At 31.3% G+C, this 27,664-nt stretch overlaps 1 protein-coding gene across 2 annotated transcripts in view; it reads right to left on the reverse strand.

Annotated features, from left to right (window-relative positions):
* ko (Stork-head domain-containing protein knockout) overlaps positions 1-27,664 on the reverse strand; it is a 364,781-nt gene that overhangs the window by 66,916 nt on the left and 270,201 nt on the right. For both annotated transcript variants that reach the window (XM_085952081.1, XM_085952082.1), the window contains one exon: positions 1,940-2,135. In XM_085952081.1, coding sequence (XP_085808207.1) covers positions 1,940-2,135 — 196 coding nt within the window. The remainder of the gene's footprint in view (positions 1-1,939; positions 2,136-27,664) is intronic.

Below are 27,664 nucleotides of genomic sequence, written 5' to 3' on the forward strand. Positions count from 1 at the left end.
TCTATCTCTCTGTGTTCATCGTTTTAGTTTTTAGAAGTTTCCAGGTGGATGTACATTCATCAAACAGTTGATTTATCACAGTTTGTAATGACAACATACAACATGATAAAACGTATATCCAGTTTGCATTTGCGAAATACTTTAATGAGTTTCATTATTATAACTTGAGGTGTTTTAGATATTGAATCAATTTTTAATTATTCTATATTATATTATTTATACAGTTGTACAAATACATCTTCAAAAGTGATTATGACGTTAATACTTAGAAAATACATGATGTGACGTTTTGTAAAATATTCTTAACGAAGCAAACACTTTTTTTCTCTTTCTCAAGACGGCACTTGAATTGAGAGTAAAGTTAGAAATAGTACTGGATAGTTGAGTTGAGTATGCACAGTTTGCATAGAGTCAACGGTCCTAGGAGAGAGAGACAATATTGCTCTCGAGTTCTAAACGACAAGTTGTGATGTTGACACGATAATCAAGGATATTTGCTTTGACAACAAGCCCACAGAGAACACCTGCGACGACCTTTCGGCTCACCTGAATTAAGTTTTGTTTGACTATCCACCTGGTAATTCGAATTGCCCGTGCTAAGTGTAAATGCGTACCTACAGTATGGCATAACTAACCTAAAGAAAAATCCCTATCTGATATGCTCACGTACATACCTCGTAACTTCTACAGTTGTGGGAATAGTTGGTTAACGGGCAGTCATTTATCAAAGTTCAGTATTGTGGCGGCGCTTAATTGGTAATTAAATGCATAACTAATGAGCGAAATGATATTACACTGAGATACAAATACTATGTAAAATTGCATTTTCACTAATTAGATACACCCGTATGGAGATATACAATAGGCATACTGATTGCTTAATGATCTTTAGAAAAATTTTCTATGAATTATTACTGATATAACCTTTCATTGCCTAAATACTAACTGTACATACATTTTTACGACTAAATAATGGTCACAATTATATGGTAGATGAAGCTATGTAAATTGAAAATATATACTTACTTAATTTATGTAAATTGAGAAAAATATAAAAAATAGTAAAGAGTGAATTAATGTGAATTAAAAAATATGTTATGTAAAAATCAATTTGATAATAACCAGGTGGAACTTTTTTCATACTGATATTATCTTGTTTTATCTAATAGTTTTGTTTTGCGATTAAAGTCAAACTAATTGAACAAGAATTTAAGTATAAAGGTTACAGAATTTACAGAATTTACATAAATATATTTTATGATTTTATTATTTATATTACATGTTAATTAAAACGTTTTTCTTAGATCGTATTCTTATTTTTCCGGTGGTTGTTTGTCCGGTACAAATCTTGCAATCGATTTTTGACTTCCTGACTAGCTAGACATTTCAAACTTTTAGAATATATCAGAACACGATGCCAATGCATTTTTTAATACTTTTAGATATCTTTAAGTAGAATTGAATTCATTTTTAGTTAATTCTGTTTTGTATGAAAAGTTATTTCGATACCATTATTGGTTGCTAGGGGGTCCTAGCAACTAAATTATTAAATAATATATGCGTGCGTTACTATGGAAATCAATATGAAATGACATTTCATTATTCAGTATTTCTATCAAGTACAAATTTTTTTGATCGTTTAAGCTAGTCAAGTCAAGTTTATTTGATTCAACGGGAAATTTAAAAACGTTGTATATAAAAAGTTCTTTTTATCCTGTAATTATTATATATAAATACCAAACTAACATTGATATGATAACACCGAAAAATATAGTAAAGGGTGTTTATTTATTAAAATACTATATTAAGTATGTCTAGCTAAAATAAAAATATAGTTTTTATACACGTTATGTGGTGGGTACCAAAGTATGGTATATACATACTTACATACTATGAAAAGATCATTAGAAATAGTTATTTATAAAAAAACATGGCTCACCTAATCCACAGATGAGGTAACTTGGAGGCGGCTTGAGAACACTCCTGGAGTACGCACTCCGGACGACTTCCAATGCGCAAGGATCTCCAGCTACCAGTAGAAGTCCAGGCGCCACATATCCGGCATACCGCAAGGCTCGACATGCTGCTCCTAGAGAGCCTACCCACCAACATTGAGAGTTGGCTGAGAGGAAACCCTGGAAGAAATGAAAGAGTCCCTTTAGATAGTGTCAAATTCTTCTTCTTGTTGTATGGCAGCAGGGTGTAGGATACGCCACAGAAACATACACAGAAATATGCACCATAGACACGTGCAAATGCGTCTTTAATGCGGCTGTTAGCATCCTCATTTAGCTTATTGTCAATTAAAATTTTGTTTCGACGATTTGAAATAACTCTGACGAAATTGGTAGATTTGTGTATCTTCAGTTTCTTTATTGAAGGCATTCCTTGTGGGAAACTGTATGAAAATTTGAAAGTCGTTCGTCAAATCTAATGTGACAATATATTTCCACAGTACGGAGTAGTTTCACATGGAGGATTAACGTATCTGACACAGGTATGATACAGGTACAACTATCAAACTTTATAAGTTCGTCAACGAGTTTTAGAGCACATCTATGATCATTTAATGCCCCTTTGACACCACCGTATGATGACATTTGTCCAGCTGTTACACACTCCCTGAGCGACATGTATACTCTGATGCGATTTCATCTACTTAGCGACCTTTATCACATCGCGTACTTTTGTCTGTTCCTCATCCATTAGTTTATTTTGAATTATTAGCACACAATAGTTGAACACTTTACGCTTAAGATACTGAACAAGGTCACTTTTGAAGATACTAGTCAGGCATCCAAATACATTTATCACAATTTTTTTCTGAATCTGTCAATTAATTAATACGTAGAAATTTGAATACTTAAAATATATTACTGCAATTAATAATTTTAATTAAAGTATATTAAGAAACTTATGAATTCCTGGCTAAGGAAAGTTTTGTTCACATAAGAAACTAAATATCATCCATTTTATTTTATATTTCTTTTCAATTATTATAGACATGGAAAAATATACGAAAATTACAGTGGAACTTTACAGTGAATAACTTATAGACAGATTCCATACAGACAGCATTAAAAAATATTCGATGAAAACTGAACCTACTGAATTATTTGTGTGATTTTATGGTTAAAGCAGTGTTTAAATTTACGCTGAATATAAATTTTCAATATATTACCCAATTAAGATGTACATATTAAATAATCGTAATTATTTTATGGAAAACTATGTTGAAAGTGGTTACAAGTAATAAAAATATTGAGTGCTTGTTATTTTAACTACGTACATATTGTACAATACTGTTAGGTAATTGATTGATTTTTCAGTTCGACTAAGAATAAATGGAAAATCATAAATCATTTAAAATACAAATATTGATAACTTTGCAATGAAGTTTTCATAACATAGCGTAGATAATATACGTTTTCTTGTTAAAAAGAAAGACACTGCAATAAACAAACGGCAAACGATGCAAAAGGTCAGAGATGACATTTTGTATGCCAAGATGGAATTTCGCAAATAATATCTTCTGATGAAAAACCTCTCGAGTGAGTTAGGCATTTCTGTAACCGCAGTTGAACAATGTGAGGAAACCGACTATAAATAGAATGGACTGGGCATGGCTTCGACTGACGCTGACGGAAACGAGGACTCGACTTAATGGCCGGCGAAGGAATCCTACAAATAGTTAATTTATTTTATGAATAGGCCATCTCGGTGAACGAACTATTAGCGGCAATACGCTGAAGAGGGACTGCATGCCATAAACGCTCTTTTTGTAAAGGCTTAAAATCCATCAGTGATATTGGTATATTATGCTATTTGAAGGATATGTGTGTTTGCTATTGAAAGTGAATATTATTGCAGCATAAATATTTACTTTAACGTTGCATTATATTAACATACGGGTCATGCATAGTAAAGGAATTCTAAATCGCCGTTGTTCATATACATACTTTAGAGATTTAGATTAAGGCTTATACCTCAGATGAAGCATGGTCTAAAAAGATCGTGGATAGGCGATGCACGGATTGCGGGTCGCGGCTGCAAATGACGCATGCCGAACGAAATATAATTTGTCATATAAATCCAATATGCGTCCATTTAATGTTCTGTTTATTGTTCTATTAGTAACTTTCTTAACTTTCTTCTTTAAGCACTACGGTGCATGGTTGCAGCATCAGTCCCGTGCGGCTCCGTCTCGGGACGGAATGAGCACTTAAAATCACTTCTTTCAGACACGTTTAAAGCGTCATAGAAAGCGGCCGTGCATATCCACGGTTGTGCATATATGACGGGTGGTGGTGGGCACTTTAACGTATGTTCTATTAGTAACAATAATAATATATTCATTAACATGTTTTCTTTTTCAAGTAAATGGGTAACGTTTTTAGTCACCTGTACACGATTTAAGAATTAATACCCCCGTCGCCATCACGAAACAAATTGACGTGTTCCCAGCTCGACGTTCGCTCTCCGAATGCCAATCCAAATCCAAAATTTCGTCGCGCCTTTAGTTGAAAATTGTTTGCCGTTTCACTGATGTATCGTCTTAATGATAATAATCAGCTGAAGTGTATTTACTGCTAGATAAAAGTGAATCACGAAGCATACGTATTTATAATATTATACGATTTAAAATTTGTCATTAAATATAAATATTAATACGCATACGCTTTAAATAAGTATAACATACGATGGTTAAATATGCCTTAATTGTTATATAACGTTTTACGAACCAAATAAATCCTCCAAACCTGAATTTCACGAACAAATACATACCTACGTTGGAAAAATATATCTTGGCCTTATAACATCTCATCATCTCATTATATCAATACTATATTAAGTATATATGTAATCTTTTCTGTGAACATATGAAGAGAAAAGCCATAATAATATGATAGTCTGTCTTGCTTAAATCTTGTAAATATACAGTTTTCAACAAAAATATAATACAGCAATAAGTTCAAGGACGTCATTACTAAAAACATGGATTACGCATTATAAATAATATTAGCAATATTTAATTTCAATTATAAAAGTTCGCAGATATTAGCTTAGTTATAACCAATTATTCGCACAGAGGACAGTTGGATCGCCAGCTTAACAGATAAACTTATCACCTGTTAATTAAAGGACATGAATTTGAATCTCAGTCAGTTCAAATTTTATCCAGGTGTGAGTTGATAAATGTATTTTATTTAAACATTGACATCAATATTTGCATAATGCGTCTATTTAGTAGTTTTATAATTATATGATTTTATAAATTATAGTAAATTTTAGAGATTCGATACTATATTGAAATTTGTAGTATTCAATATACTGAGCGAGATAATATTAATTCATAAATTACAAATGCAAAAGCCAAGGGTTCAATCTGATAGATAACAGATAGATATCACAGCTTGAGTTTTGCAATGCCAATTTAATATTAATGAATGAAATCAGTTGTGTATAAAAAATAGCTTTTAAAACGGAAATTTCCCAAGATTGAATGAATCACGTTATTGTACATATTATATATTATCAATTCACAGTTATCCGGCGATCATAAAATGGCATCACAATAGACATGGACACAACAATTTATTCCGTTTTCGGTTCACACGATGCTTTCCACACCATTGTCTGCCCAAGATCTGCGCACGCTATTGCCTCTGCAGACAATACCGCAGAAAACTTTGAACCAGGCGACCAGAATTTTTATTGACAGTAAAGATACCTACATCTTGTTTAATTATATGATTGTAAAACATGGTGTTTCGTGACATGCAAAAATGTCGGTAATTGGCGCTATTCAAAAATTTAATCGCTAAAATCAAGGAAATATTGACCGAATATTTGCATTGTCGCATTCCACCTAAATGTCGCGTAGTTAATTTTGCGTCAATGAAAATATATAATTTTACTATTACCTATAACAAAAAATATAGGGCTAAATTTCTGCTCGACAAATGCAATCATAATATAGTGGAGAAATATATAGTGGGGCGATAACTATGTTCAACCAAATTGCTTCGGGTGTTGAATGTTGATATATTCCACTTGCGTGAGAGTTGGGTTTAGGTGTACGCTATTTTATAAATTCTTAAAATAGGGTCTCCTTAACAAACTAGGTATAATTTGTTGAACTTCTATAGATGTATAATTGTATTTTCACTGCTTTTGTATGTTTATATTATTATGTTCTCTTTTTATATTTCCATTTTTATCGCTTTTATTAGGTACTCTTTTTTCCCCTTCTTTATAATAATGTTTCATGTCGTGTTATGAGCATCTTAAACTTATAATTTGTAATGTCCACAATATGTTAAAAATATAAATTGAATTGAATTGATAAACGTCACATGGTCAGCCTTATACCCGCTGAATCGATGAACTTAAGTTCAAGACATGCATGTGATAACAAAAAACTAGGAATCAAAAAGAGCAGAGGAAGCTATGGGAAGCCTTCAGTCAATAACGAATTTACTCCGGACCATTAGTTATTAACCAACTACGAAGGCATTATATCCAGAGTCTGCTAGTTCAGCCGATGGCATCCATTACCCACTTGCTTAAGCGACAAACAGGTGACTGTCAAAATATCTAGGAGTGTTTGATGAGAGGTTAAAGGTTTTCAAGTCAGCTCGATCCTCAGTTTTTACAAGGGATCATTTTTCAACTTTAAAAAAGTTTATTGACGTGGCTTGACTATAGTAGATTAAATATGATACCCGCTAACTAAAGCCTTCATTAGCTGTTCCCGTGCAACTATTCTATACACAAGACCGCTATCGGCAGCTATCAAGCGTAGTTTTTCATATTTTTGTAACGAAGTATTGTAACAATTATAATAAGTTAGTTGTAGTTGTTACAATAAGTGCTATGTTTTAACAGCACCTCTCTTGACTGTGCTAAATTTTAGAGTAAGATAGACAGTTTTGACTATTTAGACGGTTAACTTATTGTAACAATTATAATACTTCAATACAAACATATGAAAAACTACCAATGGTAGCTGCCAATAGCATTCATGTGTATAGTATAGATGCGCTGGTATACTATAGGGAAAAGTACGATTTCGCCATGGATAGTAATGGGTCGGTGAAGGAAAATACATGTAAATAGATATCTAAAAACGATGACGACTGTTAGTTATAGAACACAGAAATAAAAATAAGTACGTTACCCTCCGGGCATGGTTGTAAGAAGGTACGATTTTCAAGTATGGAAAAATATGGGATAAACTTAAACACGAATTAATGAATATGTTATTTTCAATATTTATGTGAGTCATATTCTCGAGTCTCATTAAGTCATTAACCAAAACTTCCGTTAATGTATTGGTCTACGAACTCTATAACTACTTGGCGTAGATATTATATTTTCTGATGAAAATGTGTCAAAGTCAAGTTACTTTTCAAGATCTACCTGACTTGTTATATTTAAAAGGTCACATAAAAATATTAATGAAAACTGGACACACCTCTGTAACTGATGTAAGTATGTACCTAAGTCTCAACAACCTGACGTATCAAATTGCAAGATCGCAGAATTTATTTTACCCACGATTTTGCGACGGATAAATAATGATTAACGCAGGTACCTAGGTACTTATTGTAATGGATTTGTTACTTAACTTTGAACGTCCTACTAACAAATGCCTCAACCATGTAAAAATTACAGTGATAAAATTAGTAAAATATGTTTTTAAAATGTGTGAAATAAACCTACATTGAAATTAACTAACCTGGTATCAAATCTAGTGTATATTTTTTTTATTTTACTTGTTTAATTATCGTATTTATCATAATATTACCTATTTCTTTTATTCAACGAATAATTCATAAGATTTAAGAATGTATCATTTTAATTATTGAACATACATAATTTTGAAAAACACTTTCTGAGAGAGTATATTATAACCAATAGAAAAAATCTTTTTTTGAAAAAAGTAAGGAATCGAACCCTGTATCTCCCGGGTTTACGCCCCATCCGTCGCATTTACCAATATGCTACGCAGTGACATACTAATTGCGACAAATTTTAACTATTGGTCAATTTTAATACCTACTCATCAGTATGTATTACAATTTTAATACCTACTCTCAGTTTTTTCAAAAAAAGATTTTTTCTATTGGTTATATTATACTCTCTCAGAAAGTGTTTTTCAAAATTATGTATGTTCATAATATTACCGTTTAAAACGATAATATTATGAAACATTATTGACTATAACGAGTACGTAGGTACTGTATGTAGGTTATTTAATTAACTATTAGTTGTCTACGGTATTGCCAAGTCAATAATACCTTTTGGTTCAAATGCATAATATATCGCCATCAATCTGTACTACGAGTACCTTGACACGGTAAACAGAAAACCCATCTCAAGTTTTCAAAATATTCTCGATAATGTGATAATTACTTCTGCCCAAACAGTCAAACGTAATATTTCAAAAGAATATTAATCAAATAACGTGGAGTGACTTACGCAAGACGGTCTTCTTTACGCACTTTACGAAATATATAGGGTCTCTTTCAAAAGGAGGTGGCACGAAGTGTATGGAGATTTGCAATGATCATTTTATGAAGAATATTGTTCGTTGATGACTCTAATTATGTAGTAAAAAGTCGTGTATACTTTTCAATTTTCAACATTTATTTTTAGATTTTTTAAAAATCAATAAGTATGCTTCCACATTTACAATCTACAACTGGTCGATACCTCTCTGGAAGGAATATTCAGGATGATGAATGACGGAGCCGTGAATTATTGCCACGTATTTTTTACCATCTTCAACACCGTAATAATTATTATTATATCAATATCGGTGGTTTATCCTGTATAAAATTGCCATAGTGCTTATACCAAAATTTGAAATTCTCAAAAGATCAAATTTGGTGCATATGAGGGATGAAGAAATCCAGGTGGGATGATTGTAAAGAGTAATAAGATTACTGTAACCCAGTGGCGAAAGGTAGAAGTAGGCTGTTAAGATCCGCCATAAATATTGCATATTAAGCTGTTTAATTTCAATTTAAATTTAAACCAAACCATATAGATAATAGTCAAAAAAATATCCTATATCTATAAAATATCCAAAATTATGCCATTAAACCACACCTACATATTTTTTGATAAAAATAACCAACAACATTTATTATGTAATATGTATTTCTAAATAAGTATGTGTGATAAAGTGTGCATAATTTTGTCGGATCGCCCAAAATATACAAAAACTATTATGGTTTGGTTTAGGCAGGGTTTAATTGATTATAAAACTAACAAACACCATCTGTAAATTGTAGTCTTAGTTCAATAAATACAAATACGTATGACCAACAAAGTTTAACGTGCACTATTTATGTCGGATCTTAACAACCTATCGCCATCCTTTGCCATTGCGTAACCCAATAATGCTATGAAACTTTGCAATCCAAAAATCTGACTGAAAAACACATCTATTCATCAACCCGGGTTATGTTGCGTACTGCAGAAATGCAGTGACAAAAAGACGTAAATTATTGAACACTGAGTATTTAATATAGGTACGCGAATAAATCGACTAGGTATTCAAAAATTAAGCTGTGTACTGTCCGACAAGAAGATCTAGGGAATAACCGGAAGTCGCTAGTGCAGTTAAAATTAGGAGGAGTTTGTTAGTTCACAGTTTTAACACGTGGACCACTCGTCGTTAACCGGAAGGCGCTTCAATCGAAGTGCGGTTAAAAATGGGAGGAGTTTGTTAGTTCACAGTTTTAATACGTAGCCAAGAAGATCTTATTGGAGAGTAGTTATTTTTCGCTAAAAAGTAGTTTTCGAAATAGGGAAACCCTGGCCCAATAAACAGTTATCCGCACCTGAATACGTCAACCGCGAAGTCATTTAGTCACAGCGAACGAATCAATTTCTTTGAATGTATTCAATTACCATTATAATCTAAGAAAAGACATTTCCGGAAACCGAAGCGATGCAAACAGTACTAAGCAAACCGACATTCGGCAGACGAAATTGTTTGCAAAGAAGAAATACTTTTATATTGACTTAGTAACTATATTATTTGGATTTTGATTGAATTAGATACATACTCGTCAGTTTTATAACTATTCATTGACTCACCCTGTTATTTATATAACTGTACGTATATTACCCATTCACAACTTACTTAGTATTAGTAATTGTTTGTTAAGTATACAATAATTCTGAGTGTATAAAAAATATAGCATGATAATTTGTTTACTTATTTTTCATTCAAAACTAAATCAGCAGTGCGTAACTGGGAAAGCTTGGAAACGCCACAGAATCATAAATACTTAATAGAAAAATCTTAAATAAATTCTGAAGCCGTGTAGGAATGTATTATATTACGTAGGGCATATAGTTTTAATATATTTTATTTTCAAATTTATCAAACTTTTTAAGGTTAAGTTCTGCGGAAGTACGTGGCAACGCAATACACAGGACCAAGAGATCAGCGAGAGTGTGATCAGCTTAGGGAGGTCTTCATACAGCAGTGGATATATTCAGGTTGATGATGATGATGATGATGATATGATGTTAGGAGCTAAATGATATAACCAATGTAAAAATATTAATTAAATATGACCCATAATATATAATAATTAATTAATTAAAAAACGAATCTAAAATATTACTCAATATTATTACTAAACTATTTCTTTTATTCAATGAATAACGCAGTTTGATAAGCATTTTATGTAAGAACTAGTAGTTAAATTCGTCACAATTAAGTAAGATGCCCGTACCTTAATTGGAAAAGAACATTGGCGCGATTCCAGCGGTTAAGTCACGTCGGGTGTCATTTTTTTCTATTTAGTATATAAATGAGATATTTTCAAATTATGTATGTTTAATATTATTAGTTACATCATAATAATAATATGGTAACTGAGTAACTCATCAATTTTATTTGTAGTAGCTAACATAACATACCTTGTCAAACGATTTTCTCGTAATAATTTCAATATTAGACATGGAGAGTCAAACAAATCCGCTACATCGATAATACAGGTTTACTTTGGCAGTCGCCATAAAGTCTTTCATCCAGTCATGACTGTTCCACACAATTTCACTAATAATTTGCTTGACGGTGCACATACCAACTGCTTATTACGTTTTCATCGTGAAATATATTGTAACAACGGCCATATAAGCTGAAATTTTGTAACAGTTGCATGCCATAGAATATATTATTATCCGAGGTATGACAACAATTTGTTTCGTTCTATGCAAGTAAGCTGTACCACCCGTTATATTAAATTTAGATTGATTTACGGATTTAAACATCTATTATTGTTGAAAAGCACGATGATAAGCTGAAATTCAGTATGACCAATTTATTGAAAAACGTTTTACTGTATATTTGACAAGTGTGAGAAAATACGTAAGTGAATTATTCGAAGAGCAAATAAGTTAATATTACAGTTTGAAATAACTCGATGTGTACAGTTTGTAATAGAATTATTATCTCAGAATATAACGTGATAAAGAAAAAAAGCTATTACAAGGGTAGCTAACTTATTTATTGTTGTATTGTAATCGAGTTTTCTCATAAAAATAGTCACTAGCTGCCTTCAAAATTGTACAAAATGTTTGTTAGAAATAAAAAGCAAAATAAGAATTCTTATAGTTGCAGATATAATCTCATTTTTATTCTTCAAAACTCCAAAAAGTGAATCTGATATAATATGTATCCAAGAGAGCTTTTACTACAAAATCTTCATCAAAAAATGAATATATTTTATTTTTATAAAATAGTTTATGAATGAATTTAATACATTTAGTACCTAGTGCTTAGTAGAGAAAACAATTGAGTGTTTTTTCAAGGAACATGCTTGTGGCTGATAAAATATAGGACATTGCCGATATGCGATTATGGATATCATAGCACAGAGAGAAAAAAATACTTAGCTATGAAAACTTAAATTTTATTTATTTTTAACTACTGATATGAATATTTCGACTGATTTACTATGGAAAACATACATACAGTGTCTTCTAAATTACTTTTCTTAGTTATGTGAAAATTGTACTTGCTTTGGCCTTGTAGCTTATTGGTTAATAATCATTTAGTAAACCTTTTAAAAATGGTATAAGAAATCGAAAGGATAACAACATCGTGTTAAATTAGATTCAAATATACGTTTGTAGATTGAATTAAACATATGGTCTAAAAAGAATAAGCCTGGCAAGCGACAAGAATTCAAAGACGGACATGCTCATATAGGAAGAATTCATATGCAATAGAGTTGGTTTGTATTGATTATATGATTAGTATAAACGAGGATATATACAGGAGTATACATTTAACATCGACGCTAATGTATTGTTACCAATTACTTATTTTTTTGTACATTTCATTCGAAACATTAAAAATAATATTTTTTATTATAATTAAAAGTGAGACAGTTAGGATATTGAAAGACATATTATTGTCAGGCGATTGATGAATTGCACAAGTTTATTCTAAAAAAAACATGTAACTACTTACTATAATTTATTGGATAATGTATTGTCATAAAAACAATGCTAAATAATATCAATACCATTATCAAAGTAGATAATAATAATGTTATTCTAAAACAAATAGAAAGTTGATATCAAAATAATTCGCCGTAGAACAAATGACTCGTATTATTTTCGCCATTCAATTATATTTAAAGTAGCCGAGCTTTGAACAAACAGCATTCTGGTAACTAGAAGCGATTAGCCATTATATTATAATAAATTCAGCATTGGAGAAATTTTTGCACTAAATTATGTAGCGTATAATATAATTGAACGGCAGTTGAGATATTTTAGCTCCTGGCTACTGGACACTAAATTGTTTATTATGAGCTGTTTGCTTGTTAACTCTTGGACTGCTCGAATAGTCCATTTTATTATTTATAAACTATAATAATGTATATGATTTTATTGGCCATTGGGTTGGGAGGGATGGATAAGCTTTGGTAGTATTCACATCGAAGAATAATAATATATCATCATTAAACTTGTATTGTATTTCCTTTTTGGACTGTCGTCGTGTATTCTTCCTTTACATTTTTTCTCGGTGTTTTGCTCCTGAGCAAAGTTTTCTGTCAGTTCAACCAAACAATTTGTGTGACACACACACATTTCTAAGAGCAATGTTTGCATTAATCTACCTTACATAACACTTCACATAATCTTTTGTGAATTTTATTGGTTCTGAAAATGAACCAGAAAATTTGAAGAAAAAAAGAGAGGGAAGAATATACAGCTAAAGCCCAAAAACATAAACCAACAATAACCTGCAAGTATCAAGCGTATTAATAGCTTTTAAAAATAAAATATTAAAACTACAAGACCAATCTACGTAATAAAAAGTTAATGCGGCAATTGTGTCTAACGTGAATCTGGGCGCGACACTGTGCTTTCCCCATGCTTTAAGGCTGGAGCGTAATCATTCAGCTTATGCAATACTATTTTTTTTAAATTTCAGAATCGTTAATAACTAATATTACTATTTAAGTGGACCACACCAATTTCTTCAATAAAGTTTATGTAAGTATTTGGAAGAGATGCCATGTCAATTTATAACCATAATTGCAGTCACGTTATAGTTATTAATTTTTGTAATATTTACGCGATACAACATGTCAGCCTACGTGTCTTGAAATTTGATAAAAAAGCGTAAGTATAACTTTTCATCGCCTTGTCGCCCCTTTTTAAGTTAGTTACGAGTATCATAATGTTCTTGAACAGTGATTTCCAACCATTTTCACGTCATGGCACATTTTTCAAACTATATTTTTTTGCGGCACACCGAAGAATACGCATATTTATATTTTTTTTCTTACTATTAAATTGTCACATTTGGCGGAAGAGTTTGGACTATAGACTATAGCTAGAGGGTATCATATTATGAATTGCTGAATAAAATATTTTTAGTAGTGGTGAATTAGTGGCCATAGACAAATTAATATTCTGCGAATATTAACTCTTATTCATAATCGTCATCATTGGCGACGTATTTATCACATTATACTATAATGTGTGGATGAAATAATCGTTTTTTTTAATCATTCAATCATTCAATCATCTTAACACAATGCTTACGGGCCCTTTTAATTAATTTTGTAATTAATGTGTTAATTTGCATTTGAAAAGTAATTAGCAAAAACACAATTTTGTGCGGCCCGTAAGTTATGGGTTAATATACAACACTATTCAACAAAAAGTGTGAATTTTCAACATAAAAGATAATTAATTACTCGACAAAAAGTGTTATATTAGCGGTAAACGAAAACCTAATTTTAAAATAATTACAAGATAAAAATATTTTTTTATGTACCACGTTTTTAAATTTTCTGTTGTATCATATAAACTTGACAATTATATGTATTAAAAAATACTTTTTTTTGTACTTGATAGAAATACTGAATAAATATTATAGAATACTGAAATGTCATTTTGACATTTCATATTGATTTCCATAGTAACGCACGTATATATTAATAATTTAATTGCTAGGAACCCCTAAGTAACCAATAATAGTGAGTAGTAAATATTATTTTTAACGAATTTTTTCCGAAACATGCAAAACAGAATTAACTGAAAATGAATTGAATTCTGCTTAACGATGGCCAAAAGTATTAAAAGAATGCATTGTCGTCGTGTTCTGATATAAGTATTCTAAAAGTTTCAAATGTCTAGCTTGTCAGGAAGTTAGTTAAAAATCTTCAATCGTCCAATACAAATCTTGAACAAAAAATATGTAGGTACTATCGTGGAAACACATTGATTTTAATTTAACAAACAATAACAGAAATTGGACTGCATGCATTTTTTTTTACTAAACTATTAAAACAAATTTGTTAAGTCATGAAAAATCTATATTACTCTTTATAAGAATTTGTATGTTTTATAAAAGAACTGTAATGAAATCCTGCGCTACACTTCCAATTCAATTCCGGCACACAGGTTGGAAATCACTATGTAATAATCTAGATAGCGTTGTATGGAGAGATAGATCACTGATGTAAAATTATCAAGTCATTTATAACTAGCAGATGGTTTTATAATGATATGAGATATTAGCTATAATTTTGGCAAAATTATTAATCTTCTATCTAATTATTGAATGACTCTTTAATTGCTTTTTACAATGACATCTGTTTTATAAATTCTTGCAAAGCCATGTAGGAAAGCACGCATTACGCTTCGAGCAAGGTTTGATTTTTAATTAAATAGTCCCAGATTTTAGTGTTTTTTTCGCAACGAAACCGATTTTTTCGATTCTAATGTCGGCAAGATGATAAAGTGCCCCCCTGCGAGGGGTCATGCGCTTTGAATAAATCACGTTTTTTGTTTTACGCACTGCCTTACTGTTAATAAAAATATATTGAAATCAAATTATTATTTCAAAGGCGAAGCAGTTATGGCAAGTTGAAATGGCAGCGAACTTGTTTTTTTTTTTTATTATTATGTGATTGAGAAATCATTAAAATTGCAAGTAGGTATTGCTTAAGGCAAGTACATAAATATCAAATCTATAAATACCTTGGATGAATCACAGTTAGTGAAGGTATCAGCTGTTATTAAATAATAATACAATGATATTTTTCTTCAATTCAATTTGCGGTTTTTTAGCAGTCGTGATTTTATATTTCGCTCGAGAAAAACATCTTCGTAAATAAATGATACATATTTTTATTTAAGAAAAATTAATTTTGTTATTCGTAAAATTAATATTAAATAAGGATTTAAAAACAACAAACGTTCTAAATTAATGTATAACAATAATAAACATATCGTAAATATGCCAGCATGATAGAGGAGACTTATAATGTGTTATACAGTTATTGCGTTTGAGATTTTCATTCACTAAAAGGAAAGTCACTTGTCAAGTAAAGCACAGAACTACCCCTAAATCGAATGAATTGTGTTCGTATTACAACATAATATTATGTACAATAGTGTTTTTTTTTTTATTATTTTGTGTCAGAAAGTTTGTAAATTATTAAATAATTTTTATAATCTGGCCGTATAAAATTAATCAAACCAAAAAATTCCTGGCAATTTAACCATTGGCGTATTTGCTCATATATTCTAAAAACTACCACTGCACGTGTACATCAATTGTCAAGCTTGTCAAGCTTCTTGATACATAGAAAAGCGGTGAAAAAACTTCAAGTCAGTTCAACGGAAATGTATGATATAAGATATACAGATGGACATACATTATTAAGGAGGGGTTAGGCTTCAGTGTCGGACCTCCGCCTGAATATTAGTTATTTTTATTATTCATCCCGACCTCCTCATGACTGAGGATCGTTGACCAAATTCTTCTAAAAGAGTTTGCGCCACACCTCTTCGCGCTTTACGACACGTAACGTCCATATCCGTGGAAGACTTCATGAATTGATGCAATCATCTAAATTCTAGGGCATACAATGTTTATTTTAATATTATAATGCACCATACCTAAAAAACAAAACCATGTAGACGACATAAACGGACACTTACGATCCTAATAATAATTATAACCGTCAGACCACGCGCATTCGAGCTACTTGTCGATGCAACAGGTCGCAATAACTCAAAACTGATCACCCGTATTTATAAGCGTTTATTGCTAGACTCAGAGAGCGGAGTATTTGGGTATGGAGAAAGTACTCGGAAAAGTGGGGGAATCCGCGAGGTTAATGCGGGTGTTAGTGGCACCTGCGATATTTGGTTCCCCGCCCCTTCTGGCTGTCAAAAGAAATATTATAAATCATTACGGATATTTTTCAAAATGGACCCCCACACCATTTTTCTGTACGTGTGCCTGAAATTAATATATTATATTATATTTTATATATATATATATAATATTATATATTTCTTCGTCATCTTTATTTTAAAGTTTATAATTATTATCCTTTTGACACCTTCTCAAACGAGTATTTTCCGACTAACTTTCTTCAAGGCGTGCTCGCCTTTCATTCTCTTGAACCTAGTAGGTCACGTCTTTCTTCTGCTCTTAAAGCATTTTCCCCTGCTCTCAAGTGGTATAGTTTTCAATCTCGATATTCTATAAAATTTGAATTTTTATGCACCCGTTAATTACATGCGTGGTCGCAGACATGACCTATTTTGGGTGAAAGCTGTTTCCTCATGTCAGGCTCACCAGGCACCAATAGCGAGGGCTGTGCGGCTGGTCAATGCACTCCCTAGAGATGTAGATATTTTTGGCGATCCATTATATATTCTGTTTTTTAAATTCTATTTTATTGTTTAATTTGTATTTTTTTTGAATTATTGTTGTTTTTTATTTTATTTCTTTTGTATAAAACTATTTTTGCTTTGTTTTTTTTTGTCTTCACCTTGTTTTTTCTTTAACTGATTAGGTACTTGTATTTTTTATTCTAAATGTCATGTTGTGAACGCCCTGAATTAATAATTTGTTATGTACTCAACGTGTCTTTTTTAAATAAATATATGTAGTAAAAAAAGAGTAGAATAACATATAATGACAATGGCTTTGTAATACGTACATACGATGATCACAAATTTGTATAAGTAAGTAGGTTATAAGACGCACGATTAGCAATGCGAAAACCAAGTGTTTTATGAAAACTGACTAAAAGTCACGAATCTATAGATAAAAACGTAGGTACGAGTATATTAAAAATATACATGTACATAGGATTTCATGTCCGATTGCTATTAAACTGACCCAATCAAGACGGAAAGTATTTTTGACAATTTCAAACTCATTTGTAGAACTGTAAACAACAAAACGAATCACCCGTGGAAGAATTGAATTGATTTCATGAACTCAAAATGTTTTTGCAATAGATAAATTTGTCAGTAGGATAAACAGTTTATTGTCAGTCTGACAGTTAGTACACTGGTATCTGACACTAACTGCATTGTCGTACTATTTTAGGACTGCAGGGAAATTTCACAGGTGTGCAAAATCTATGGAAATTCAACGTTAAATACTTACAATTCTCTGGACAATTTATTATAGTTTTGAATTACCTACGAATTTACGAATAGTGATATCGATTTTTTGAAAAAAACATATGATTCTACTGTACGAATGTATTGAGATTTAAGTGAGATTATTTAATATTTGCTCGATTTGGGCATATCGGCATATAGTACAAAGAGTGCTTATAAAAAAAAATCAATAACATTTTCAATACAAAATGTACCATTTATGTTAGGTAATTTAAAAGTTAGCTTTTCCCCTGACTTAAAATTATATTAATTTTAATAGTCAAATAAGCAATCAAGTTTGAGCCCCTTCTTATGGCTAACAAAAAGAGCTACAAGCGAATGAGGACACTGATTGCTTGCCGATTTATAGGTAGTTACAGCCGCACAGATAAAAATAAAAATTGAGCGATAGATTTATTTTAAAAATATAAATTATGGTATCTTTAAATGATTCTAAATCGTATCGAATTAGGACATCAATTTAAAAAAAATTAATACTATCTAACATATTGTATAAACTTCACTAAAGATTATTATTAATATACGTAACAGTGCAAAACTTATGCAGGCTTAGAATAACACTCTGTATGTTTAGCAGTGCTTTGTGTAAATGTGTATACCAATATTTTGATTATGGTAAATACCGCTAAGTTGGTTAACTTTTTTTTTAAATTCATATAATAGTGACATATTCTTAAATCTTGTGACATATAATATTCTGTATTCAATATAAAAAAAACAATTATTAAGTATCAAACAATGTAATATTATAGAAAAGGCCATATTATATTATCATAATAAAATAATAAACGATGTACTTATTCATTAGTTTATATATTATATAATAATAATTATTCCAAGATGTTATATATAATATCAAGATATAATTGATACAAAATAGTACATGCATATAGATTCAGATTGTGACTATTATCCTTATAAGTTACTAAGTACTTCTTCTTCTTCTTCTTCTTCCACCCTGTCACGTCCTAACATTAGGGCATAGGGCAAGCACAAGTTGGCGCCACTTCCCTTGGTCCATCGCCAACTCCTGCGCCTCTCGCCATATCAGAACTGCAGCACGTAGGTCGCTTTTGTAGCATCGCTGCAGGGTGAGGGAGGGCCGGCCACGGCGACGGAACCCTTGAGGCTGTGCCACAATGATATGAAGTGCCGCACTCTTTGGCGGCATCCGGAATACGTGTCCCAGCCACGTAAATCGTCTCTTCGTGATAACTTCAATCACCGAAGGCTGTTGTGTCTGCTCACGAGCTCGGGTGTTTGTAACGCGGTCGTACCAATGTATCCCTAAGATTCAGCGGAGACATCGATTCTCAAAGCTCAAAAGCCGAGACTCTTGAAGCTTAGTCATGTCTCACAGCCATACAGTAGCACAGGTAGCACGCACGCGTTAAACAAACGACATTTGGTCCTCACTGGTACTAAGTACTAGTATTATAATATTATTACGAAAACAAAGCGTTTATTATTAATTAAGAAATTACTATTATAAAAAATTAGGTTGTTATATATATAAAAAAATATATACATACTATATAACGTAAAAACTCAAGGATTATCGATGACCAAACATTAATGTATTTTGATATTTTTAGTATCTCACATTAGAATAATAAACACATGAAACACGTTTAACTAAATACATTAGTTTATTGTATCCAGAATCATGTATTAATTTAACTATTATATATATTTGGCAAAGTGAAGTCAAAGCTCAAATATCGGGTATCGTAGTCGAATGACGTGTATTTGCTGGTATTTAGAATACAATTGCAGAAATCGTAGGAACGCATGACAGGCGCTTCGAGTCTAGACTAAAAGCAGACCCGACCACCCCCCTGACTGCACGCCCACCCTTCGGTTAATCCCAGATGCGACATTGATAGAGGGGAGGTCTCTGAAGGGATGAAGACGAATTTATTTATTCCGAGGGAGGAGTCTTTCTTCGTCAATCTTTATCACTCTATCATACGAATGGCGTCGTCTCCTCTGCGTCAGAGAGAATCTGAGAATATTTTTATGACGCGAATTGATTTGATTGATTGATTCATGCATTTTCGTCAGGATTTTATTTATGTAAAGATGTTTTTTATGTGTAGTATCATATGCACCATTGTCATTTTTTCTTGGTATCGTGCTGACGGTTTGAGCTCGTTTATTGACGTATTTCCAATATTTTTTTCTTGTTGTTCGTTGATAGATAAAGATTATTAGAAATAACAAACACTTCTAAATATTTTACTTATAATTTTATTAGTAATTATTATACAATAATTATTATTTTTTTCCGACCTCCGTCCGATCCTCATAGGATCATATGGGCCTCCACAGAGTAGAGGATTGTATTAACAGATATTGTTAAAACGAGAAATGTATATCAGCCACTTGCTCAACCTATTAGGTCCATACCCTGACTCACACACAAATTTAAAAAAACAATATGTGTACTTGCCAGACCCAGGATTCGAACCTGGGACCCACGGCGTTATAGTCCAACGCTTAAGCCACGCGGCCACCGTGGGCTTAATAATTATATTACATCCAAAATCGGTTTAATCATAACGGATTTTGTAATTATTGGTAACTGACAGTTTTATAATACAATATTAATTAAGTATAGAACAAATTTCTGTTGATAAATTTAACAAATTCAAAAAATTGAACCATCTACATTTCATTTACAACGAGTTCCATTAATTTTCAAGGATATTAAACAATAATATACATGAATACATGTATATAAATTATAATGCAGGGAAAGGTTGACATAGATTATCTTCGTTACATAACCTCGCTAGTAGCTTGTTATCGAAAGGATTGGTGATGTGATACAACTGGTCATGGCACGAGGATTGTCACTAATGCCAATTTTAATGCGAGCGAGTCTTACGGCATACGAGAGGTCTCTCTTCTTCGACAACTTTAATATTCCTATCATTATATCTATTTTTCTTTTTGTAGATTTTTCACCCATTTTAATTAATTAATTACTAATTTAAAGAATTAAAATTGACAAATTCAATCAAAGCCACTCGAGTGGGTGGCATTCCCAGTATTAAAAAACGGAGACGATTCCCGTCAAATATTTACACATTGTGTTACGCCTGATTAAAACCGGGTATGGTACAAGATAGGTTAGATGTCGTGTTTTATTATGTTTGGTCCAGGGTAGGAAGACCTATACCCAACCTACTTTAATTCACAATTTTCGATAGATAACGACACCAAGACTATGACACAAAGAGGTGAAGAGAAAAAAATACTAAAAATATATCAACGAGCATGATTGCTCACAAAAATAATGTTATAATTTTAGATCATTGTAAATTTTGCTTATATAATTATGATAACTGAATTTTATTATAACCTGTTATTTTTCAGTAAATTAATATTGTGGTTGAACTGCAAGCTTGTATTGTACAAAAGATAATGACCAAACAAACTAAACAACTTTGAGTAAACATTAAGTAAATGCCGATAAACAAGATGAGCTGTTAGTCATACTTTGTTCTAAGAATAAATCAATATGGTGCGTGCCGGTTTCATCTGTCTCTTTTCAACAACCCCATCCCCTTCACGCTTATTCAGGCATATTCAACGATTGGTCACCGACAGGCATGATTAAATTCAACATTACTCTGCTGTTGAATTTCTTTTATTATTATCTTCTCTGTTATTACTTCATTACTGAAGATCATGGTTTTTGTGAGAAATTCCTACTCTGAACACGATTCTTCTCTAGTTGTCCTTGAGCAGACTACTGACACCAAAGAGAATCTGGTTGCACTACTGATATGATCTGTCTAGTGTGCATGTGTTTTGCCTCTTTTTATCATTTAAGGTACCAATTATACCCAGTCTTTTCAAATTGTGATGGTCCGAGTCAAATAGCTGAAGAGTTAATTTCAAACATATGGTTGAGAATGTATAATATTTATTTTATCATTAGCTTTTCGAGGACGGGTTTGTTGATGTTATATTATAGTATGTGTATTTCTATACGTGCTGATGGATGTGTTTTAAAGTTATGTTAATTATTATAAAAATATTACAATATATAATGTTGTAACTCTATACTTTCCAACAAGATCTTCTTGGCTACGTGTTAAAACTGTGAACTAACAAGCTCTTCCTATTTTCGATTATAGCGCCTTTCGGTTAGCGACGAGTTATCCGCGTATTAAAACTGTGAACTAAACAAGTTCCTCCTATTTATCGACGACAGCGACTTTTGGCTTGTGCCTAAATCTTCTTGTTGGACAGTAGTAAGGTCTTTAATACAACACTTATAATTAGGAATATAATCTATTCAACAGTGAAATTATTGAATACTTTGGCAGTTTACGGTGCTAAAATCACATTAGGTATTGGCAAAAATAATGTAGAATATAATGAGTTTCGAATTTTTCGCTGCGCTTTTGGAGACGCCTTTATGAGCAAAATTCGTACAGAATCCACTTTCAGTTAAGACGCATCTACACTCTATATAAAACCATAATGACTACAAGCCGATCCATGCCAATAAGCTGAAATACATAAAATTTCCTGCATTCCGCATAATATAAATAGGGCAACCAATGGACGGCTTTGATTGCCTCTACGAAACGTCAAAAGTTATGTACGCGTCAAACAGAGTTGGCGAATTTAGTTAAAAACCTATCTTATATTATAATAGTAAATCAATCGTAGATTATCATTACAGTGTGGATGTATTTTGAGAGTTTTATTTACAAGGATTGATGATTAATTGTTATTAATTGTTGAATCTATTCGGTTATATTGATAAACATGAAAATGAGATTTGAACTTTACCCATGGAATTCAATTTTAAACTTGGCTAAATAAACTTTTGACGCGCAATCCTGCTCAAACATGATAGCACTATGAACCATGTTATGAATTGTAATTGTTTAGTTAGACAGAAAATCATAATATATCCAGCTCTAATCGTATACAGTGATGCCAATTATTAATATTAGTAGATAATCAACATTATTAATACCACTATATCCAAACGTTGAATACCTCTATTACATAGTTATAAGCTGCGTCAACATCGCGAACAGCTGGACGCGAGGGGTTCAAATCTTTTTATGAGAGAAAAGCATTTTTATGAACGTGCGGTTCTATTTTATATCTATTCCAAATTCAAAACATGAATGAATTTATTTTTTTGAAAAAAGAATTTTTCAATTCACCTTTTTGAAATTGGAATTTTGTATTATAATCAAATCAACATTAAACACAGACCAATTTAATGTTTTCGGCAACCAGATCTCCCAAAATTACATTTTGCTGACTATTGCACTATTCATTCAATGAAAAAAAAAATAGTATTAGTAATAGTAAATAGTTCATTAAATTATTAGCAACTGCAAGTACGTTAAACGTACGTTACATTATAAAATTTGAAGATATTTTGACGTCGGCTAGTAATTAATCTATCTATTGGTACCTTAATTCAAACCATATAATATGTTGATTATCGTAATCAAAACGATTTATTAGATGTAAATAATATTTATAAATTTAACCGTAATTAGATAGAATGATTGTTCACACGATTTAAGAATTAATTCCTCCGACGCCATCACAAAACAAATTGACGTGCTCACAGGTCGACTATCGCTCTCCGAATGGCATCGCGGGCAAAATTACGTCCCACCTATTGCTGAAAATTATTTGCCGTTTTACTGAAGTATGCTCTTAATTTACTCAATTCGCCATGCCATTACAATATCGGCCTAGATGTTACTGGGTTGACATTAAAAAGGGTGCACGACGTATTACTGGACAGCGAAACGGCGCGACTTTGTGCTGGCTTCCAAGGCTTGTACAAAAAGGATAACGTGGTAATAGTAGTAACTATAGGACAAGCCAACGTTTAGGCTCGTTAGCTATTTTTCATTGTATACAAGCAATAAAGACATCATTAACAAGAAATATGACGGTTCAAGTATATAAATTTTCTAGCTATATTATACTTATACAAGTAGGTATGTGTTTTCTTATAAGTGAAGGGATCATTTATCCCTGTTTTTGACAAGGGTAGCACTTTTCTCTATTTTACCCCTACAAGTAAAAGTTATTTGAAAGCATGACTGATTTTTCGCAGCGCCAAATTTGGGGGAGTGACTATTTATTGCTATCAACACCGGACTATTTTTGTGGCCTACACATACTAAATGGAAGTAACAATGAAATATACTGTTTATTAATTTTATTTGCTAACTAATATGGAACTTTTCAAAGTAAATTTTATACATAACTTTGAAAACACTTCTGAGATATATTATAACCAATAGAAAAAATCTTTTTGAAAAAAGTAAGACACCCCACAGGAATCGAACCTGCATCTCTCGGGTATCACGCTCATGCACATAGACCACTATGCTAAAGGCGTCATACATAATCGCGACAAATTTTAACTAAAAGCTTTTAATACTCTACAAATTGAGTTACTATTGGCGATCGGCTTTTGTATTTGAAATCAAAGTAGATATTACTTTAATTACTAACTGACGTCACGGATCACTCCAAGATATATTGTTGTAACTTACTTGAACTTGCTAATAATTTTTAATTAACAATATTTTTTTATTCATCGAAAAATTCACAATATTTAAGAATGTAACATTCTAATTATTGAACATAAGTACATCATTTTGAAAACACTAAAAACTAAAAATATATTAACCAATAGATTTTTTTTAGTTATTTTTTAAATGTTACAATCATTGATATAGTATATCAATGGTTACAATGCATTATTTTAATTGAAAACTTATTAGGTATTCATAATAATACAATAATATGTATTCAAAATACATAATACGCTTCTTGATAAATTTAATAATAATAATGCAATGAAGATAAAATCACTAATTATTATCCAATTAAATTTAACATAATACAAGATCAACAAAATGATGTGTAGTTTTTTCTCTTTCTTATTTGATTTTGTATCAAAAGCTTTTAACCTGTCATATAAATAAAAATAATATGCACTGAAGAAATAATACCTATTCACATTAAAATAGAATAACTTGAACTAAAATAAATTTTTGTGGCTCGGATGTCTCAGGATATCCTGAGTTTGAAATAATTTACGAGTAATGTTCCAAGTCACGCAACATGTCGTAAGCTTGGAGTGTGAAAAAACTTACAACGGGAAATTGACAAAATAAATGGACGAAAATAACATAGAGTAGCATAGATTTAAGGTGTTGCTGGGTATTAATATTTTTTAGGCTGTTACAAAGAACGAAATGTGTATTACTTAATTGATAGTTTAGACGCGATGGGTCTAATGACGTAAAATGCTCAGGTGAGCTTTAGGTTAAAAATAAATCGTGTCTCTATTATATATTTACTGTCAGCAATATAAGTCGTACTTTCCGTTGGATACTTTACTAGAATATAACCCATATTCATAGATTACTATTTATACTTCCCCTCTGAATATTGGAGTAAAATATAAAATAAAAACGGAAATTAACTGTTAATTCATCAAGCTTTATTTTTTATGCCAGAATAGGTAGCAACTATTGCCTTGGATGGAGGTAAACGATTATAACCTACAGAAATAATGTCAAGACATACGTGGACAGTAATCAGTGTTATAATATACATATTATGATACTCGTAGATAGCAACGCCAGATAATGCAAGGTAACTTGAACCGGCATTTCCGCATTAGCCGAAAATTCTGATATAAATTTATTTTAAATAGTAATGTGTTTTTGTATAAAATATTTAAAAATATTTTAATGTAGCATTGGTTGTTCCACCAAACACACATTTAATTGGTAGAGCGGCCGTCTTTGACCCCATGGGTCGCAGGTTTGATACTGCGGCTACACACAAAAATGTATGCGTTTTTTATCCAGTGCTGGTATCCGATGGATTGGGCCAATGGTTAACAAGCATGTCTCACAAAAAACTATTAATTTACCTAATCTCTTCTCTGTAAACCAGTAGATATATAATATTATGTGGTTAGCATAGGTTAATAAAGTTTATTAAATTATTAGCAACTGCATGTACGATCCTGACTCTGGTTAGTAGTTAAGATAATTAATACTTTAAAATACAAAAGCCGACTACAAAAATTAATGCAATATTATGAAACGCTTCAAAAATGTAAAAACTACTAGTTGATTTCGACGAAATTAGATAGGACGCACATAGCTTAGTCAGTGGCGTACATGGGCGCGAATATTTTTACCACAAAATATTTTTTAACAGTTATAATATTTTCGTCAGATGTTTTCAAATTGTATATATATATGCATGCTATATATTATATAGCATGCATCGGGTTTAATTTTAATTACATGCGTTACAGAATAATAAATAATATTGTTCTATTTCAAGCAAATTACTGTAATTGGTTTAGCAGACTGTCATTTTGTCAAGTTAAACGTGAGATGCTCATATTTTACATTATGACATTTTTGAAGATGTATATTATGCTACTATTATCGAATCCGTAGTATTTTATGGTTATTCCGTTTGATTTACGTATGTATTGTAAACCTCTTACAGCTAAAGAAGAATGCAATTATGAAAAAAAAACTTGATTAAATAATAATGATATGAGATTGTATCAATTTGTTAAGTGAATTTGAATATTTTTATTCAGTACACATATGTTTATAGAAAAAATATCTATAGAGTGAGTGAGTTTCGTTTGATTTTAAATGTTTCCCAAAACTAAGAAAGTGGTCAGTTAAAATATAATGTAGGTTTTTAGGATAATAGCAGTAAACAAGTTAAGTTAGACGGAATAATATTATGGTGTAGTTACTATTAATCAAAATGCATCGTAATAAATTACGTAATTATGTTGTAAAGCAAATAATGGGGCTAATAGGAGCTGCCATGTATTTGAACTAGCACCAAATTAATTTCTTGGCATTCTCAAATGAATAGCATCCGGACATTCATCTTATTGTATAATTTGATTAAAATGATGGAACGGCAATGAATAGATGGCAAAAATATATAATACAATAACAACTATGTAATAGTACAACTCAATTATTGAATAAAAATAAATAAAAAATATTCAATGACTCGTGAGTTAACTTAATTTGAATCATTAACGTCGTGGATGATTTATGTCTACACAAATAAATTGCTGCTTATTCCTTGGATAAAAAATATTAACATCATTCTAGTACAAACAATATGAAATCTATTGTACATCATTCCTTTTGCTCTTTCAAAGTAATTTGGTATTGTGAGATTTTCAGATATAAATGTACCGTTAAGATTAATTAAGACTCTTAACCAAAATAAACATATAAAAAAAATCTTAAGTGCACAGATGAAGAAAAAAATCTGTTGAAACATACTTATCAACAAAGTAATATACAATCTTTTAACATGTGCAATTACTAAGTTATCACCCATTATCGTTTTTTTAGCATTGAAAAAAATATTACAAGTAGACAGAATTACGAATCATCGATATATAAAAAAAATATTCAGCAGGAGTGATAAAAGCATTTAATAGAATTAATTCGTTAATTTGTACACCTTAAATATATTTTAATGAAATGTTTCTTGACACTGTATTATTGTCTCGATGAGTGTGGTTTTTTTGTTAATAATTATTGGGTCTGGTAGTAAATAAATGGACACGGTAGTTTGGATGGCTAAAGAGAATTTC

This window comes from Rhyacophila brunnea, unplaced genomic scaffold (assembly GCF_057557595.1).
Source record: "Rhyacophila brunnea isolate RB1 unplaced genomic scaffold, BYU_Rbru_1.0 scaffold_3, whole genome shotgun sequence".
In the NCBI taxonomy this organism is placed as follows: domain Eukaryota; kingdom Metazoa; phylum Arthropoda; class Insecta; order Trichoptera; family Rhyacophilidae; genus Rhyacophila; species Rhyacophila brunnea.